Below are 4,604 nucleotides of genomic sequence, written 5' to 3'. Positions count from 1 at the left end.
TTGCATGAAACACGCATGCCATTGGAGCCATTCTATTACAATTCCCTTAGCTGTTTAATATAAATATAGACATGAGTTATATACAACATCAAAGTTGTCTTGTCTGTCTGTCGAAGTTTTCAGATGAAAGAATTTCGATAAATGATGCTGGTTGGTTTGTTGTTTAAGGCTGCACTCGGTTCTATTCCAGTCTGGACCAGGCAATCGGCGGGGGACACGCGGGGCCCATATTGGGAATCGAACCCGGGTCCTCGGTGTGACGAGCGAACGCTTTAACCACTGGGCTACCCAACCGCCCCTATGGCTGAGTAATGCTCACATACAAGCAATACATGTATATGAAACTCATCGTCAACAAAAGATCTTCCCCTTAATATATATCTTCCAAAACCGACTGGAAGTTTAAACCTACTACATCTGAAAAGAGCCATGGATAGTCTTAGGTGTACAGGGATAGGGAGTGTAAAATTCTTTTCCACATTGAACAGTGATTTAAAATGCTGTTAATAGAAGGAATCAGATAAACTGTTGATAGAACTACACCCTGATTGTTGTAGGTTGTCAAATGATCTTCACATCTTGTGCTAACCGCACATATTCAAATCAGAATATTCTAAATATGAATGAGTCTAAACAGAATATGTTTAATATGAGGAGCCCATGTGGTACGGCATTCGCAAGGCAGTTTCCGTTCACCCAAACACAGTAGCCTGCACCAATACCTTATATGGCTTGTGATGTGCACAAGTTGGAGAGGGGTTCTGCAACATTCTCCCCAAACCAGAGCATTGTTTGCTGTTTTGAGAAACCGTTTACACATTTTATGCTGTACGTCTTCAATATTTTTACAATATGAGGTCCCCTATACTTCTGCACCATTACACACTATAGGAGCAATCATAACATTAAATATCATAATTAATCTTGACATGGTTTATTTTCAACTTTCTTTTGACATCTGTACAATGCCATAACAGCCTTTTTACTCTGTGCACCAAGAGTAGTCAGTGCTTTGGTCCAAATAAGTTTACAATACCCAATATCTATATAAAGATTTCAAAATACACACCATAAACTTTTGATTTTATCACAATTTTGGACTGGTACAGAGCAAATTACCCAAAATTCAAAAGCAAAATCACTGATGGTGTGTTGAATTATGTATGTATGCACTGCTGTAAAGTATAATAAAGTAAAGAAAAGAGTCCATAGCAGCATTTAACCAAACTAGGTAAATGATATCTGGCTGAAAAATTGCTGACATCAGATGATTTGTATCAGATCTTTCTAATAACCCCAGGGTTATCATGCTCAAAATAATCAATGTACAGCAAATGTATACTCTCATACAGGCTTCAAGCCATAAAAACTACAGTTCTCATGACAGGTTTCATTGGTAAAAATCACCCTTAATTCAACAGTTCACAAATAGTGGAATGTTTATCTGTCTAAAACGTTCTTTTTCACATATATGTTATACCAATGTTTTAACATACTGATCACACCATGCATTTTTATATATTCAGTTTTGTAATATCAAGTAACAAATTTATTGTTTTGAGCTGTATATGTGTGTGTATTTTTGTATATAGATCATTTCATTCACCATGTTTATTATAATCATAAACATTTCTGAATGATATTGGTATATTTGTTAACTGTTTCATGTTGTTTTGTAGAGGCTGAATATCAGAATGACAAACCCTGTCATTAACATCATCCATCAAAAACACTTTACCTTGTAATTTCACAAGGCGATCGAAAAATATATCGGCCAAACCTACAGACTGTACCCCGAAACGATGGAAGACACGGGACATAATCGGCGATATTTTCGTCATCACATTTGCTAAAATAAAGATGCTAACTATATTCAAGCAATGGGGTCGTTCAGATCCATGTTTTATATGTACGATTTCGTCGCAATAACGAACTGACACGAAATGTCAAAGCACATGTCGGTGATGAAAATAGGGTCTATGTCATTGTTTACAAATCGCCAATGTAACGACGATTTTCGTATCTCGAAACTGCTTAAATAACGTGTTTGTACACTGAAAGTAACGATGGCCGTTGTTCTGGTGACGTATATTTTCCCATAGTATCGATGAAAATGCTATGAAAAAATTCTAACCCCGTTCTCGGATTTTCCTATAGTAAATGTATGGTGCGTCTCCCTGCAGTGAAGGCCGCCATTCGGCAGTGGTTGCCTTGGTCAGTGTCGGAGCGTTAGCGCAGGCGCAACGGACCCAGGGAACCAGGCTGGGCCAGGGATTGTAATTAACTTTTTTTGTACCTCAACATGTTTGGCGAAGGGTTCAGGCTAAAACGGTACCAAAGCAAAACGGCACCTGGCGAAAAAGGCACCATTTGGACATAACGGAACTTCGACTTGGCGAAAACGGCTACAAATCTTATATTTGCTAAAAGAACATAGACAACATTCTCTCATTCCAGCATATGTTATTATTCAACATTCTCACCAAACTGAACACACTTATCCTATTATCTGTTGAAATTGCATATGTAATATTGACTTTGATAATGCACTGGCCTGAATTAGCGTCATTTTTGCATTTAAACTTTACAATCCTATGTTGTGTTTCATTACAGACCGCAGGCTGCAATACCTGTGGTGGAGCCCAAGTCGGAACCGGAAATCACAACGTCGGTGTTCGATAATCCATCAAGTACAACAGACATAACATTAGAGGTCGAAGGGAGACAACTCCACGTCAACAAAGGTGTCCTTGTGGCTGCTTCGTCCGTGTTTGAAAAAATGTTTGAGGGGGATTTCAAGGAGAAGAACGAGATTCCGTTAAATAACAAAACCTATGCGGAAATCGTTGAGATGCTTCTTCGTATATACCCATCTGAACTGAAATCTATCACCCCATCAAAGGTTGACAAGTTGTTGCAACTGGCAGACGAATACAAGATGACGGCACTGACGCAGAAATGTGAACGCTTTTTGTTATACCAGTGCACGAGGATGACTTCAGATGGTTCCATCTCCAGTAAAGTACTTGTTCATTACATATATCTGGCTGACAAATATCATTTGGATGATCTGTTGACAAGGGCGACCGACATAACTTCTCATTTGGTCTTTGGGGAAAGAAACGATGGAATATCATATGAGCCAAGTCCAGATAGATCTGCTATCTTGAGTCATGAGGAATACCCACTGATAAGCGAACCTATCCAACTCCTGCTGGCGCTCAAGCGTATTTCTTTCCTTGAAAGGAATTAATATGAAATCACAGAACAATCCACTGCAACATTGACGGAGTAGTTCTTCAACTACTAATAACAGTTACTGTAGTTCTGCAAGGTATTCTTTTAGCCTCTAAAATTGTAGACGACCTGTCATAGTTTGTGTATTCTAGTTACTCTGTTAGGCATCTGAATCAAGATATAGTTGAGTCAAAAGGTCCAACACCCCAGTTAGCTATCTGTCTCAGGTAATGTAATGCTGTAGTGTTTTCAGCTCTATGTATATTTCAGTTTCTTCATATAATTGTAGGCTTTGATGGTGGTGTGTGATCTCTTCTACCTTTATGCATTAAATATGTTGTATACATTCGTTCATGCTTTCGTAGATCTGTGAAGTCCGGATGTAAATAAAGTTCCATTTTGGGCAAAAAGGTTTATCATACATGGAAGGTAGATCATGCATTAAATATGTTGTATACATTTGTTCATGCTTTCGTAGATCTGTGACGTCCAGGTGTAAATAAAGTTCCATTGTGGGCAAAAAGGTTTATCACACATGGAAGGTAGATCGAACCTAGTGACGCGTTGTCCAGTGAAGATACTTTCATTTCGTGCCAGGTGCAAGTGGGCATCATTGTATCACGCTTGAGGCGATGTCCCACGCCCCACCACACCCATTCTCGTCCACATTACAGTACCGAGATGTTATCACCACTGTACTCAGATGTATATCTATATTTTATTGAAATAAATCATCAATTTTCTGTGCTGTCTTTGAATTATTTCTTTAAGGCACATAGTGACGTTGATGCATATTAGGGCTTGCTTTCTTTTACAATCCTCACCAAAGTCGGGAAGGAGTAGTTTTAGCTGGCTTACATACATAAAAACCAGCACCATATAAACTGCCGGGTGAAAGAGCGAATATGTTCAACCATTGAAAAAAAATAAAATACAAACTTATTCAAAGGTTGCTTGAATTAACAGTCCCAGAAACATAACAATCTGAGATCTATACACAACAAAGATTAACCACATCAAAGGGATCACCAGGTATAAAACGTGTTATTTCACATCTCTTGCTTTCTCCAGAAAATAGAAAATTAATGGTTAAAATGTGAAATACACAAGGAGTGCAGATTTTAGCAATATTCCAGCAAATCACGGCTGAGAACGCCGGAAATGGACTTCACACATTGCACCCATCTTGAACATCGAACCTGGATGTCGGGAATGTTGAGCGAACGCTTTATCCAGTAGGCTACATGGCCACTCTCTCCAATATATACAGACTAAACATATAGATCATATGAATTCATGCACAAATATGTATACATCTCCCTAGAAACTTTGCTTGGATAAAAGCCTTGTCATGTTGGAATTGTAGA

The 4,604-nt window shown here is 38.5% G+C and overlaps 1 protein-coding gene across 1 annotated transcript in view; it reads left to right on the top strand.

Annotated features, from left to right (window-relative positions):
- LOC124263154 (BTB and MATH domain-containing protein 36-like) overlaps positions 1-3,977 on the top strand; it is a 5,592-nt gene extending 1,615 nt beyond the window's left edge. The window contains exon 2 of the mRNA XM_046697721.1: positions 2,614-3,977. Within this exon, the coding sequence (XP_046553677.1) occupies positions 2,614-3,253 (640 nt within the window). The 3' untranslated portion in view covers positions 3,254-3,977. The remainder of the gene's footprint in view (positions 1-2,613) is intronic.
- The last annotated feature ends 627 nt before the right edge of the window (positions 3,978-4,604 follow it).

The sequence above is a fragment of the Haliotis rubra genome, unplaced genomic scaffold (genome assembly GCF_003918875.1).
Source record: "Haliotis rubra isolate DU_JTF1 unplaced genomic scaffold, ASM391887v1 Scf87, whole genome shotgun sequence".
Taxonomy (NCBI): domain Eukaryota; kingdom Metazoa; phylum Mollusca; class Gastropoda; order Lepetellida; family Haliotidae; genus Haliotis; species Haliotis rubra.
This window is presented reverse-complemented; position numbering and strand designations above follow the sequence as displayed.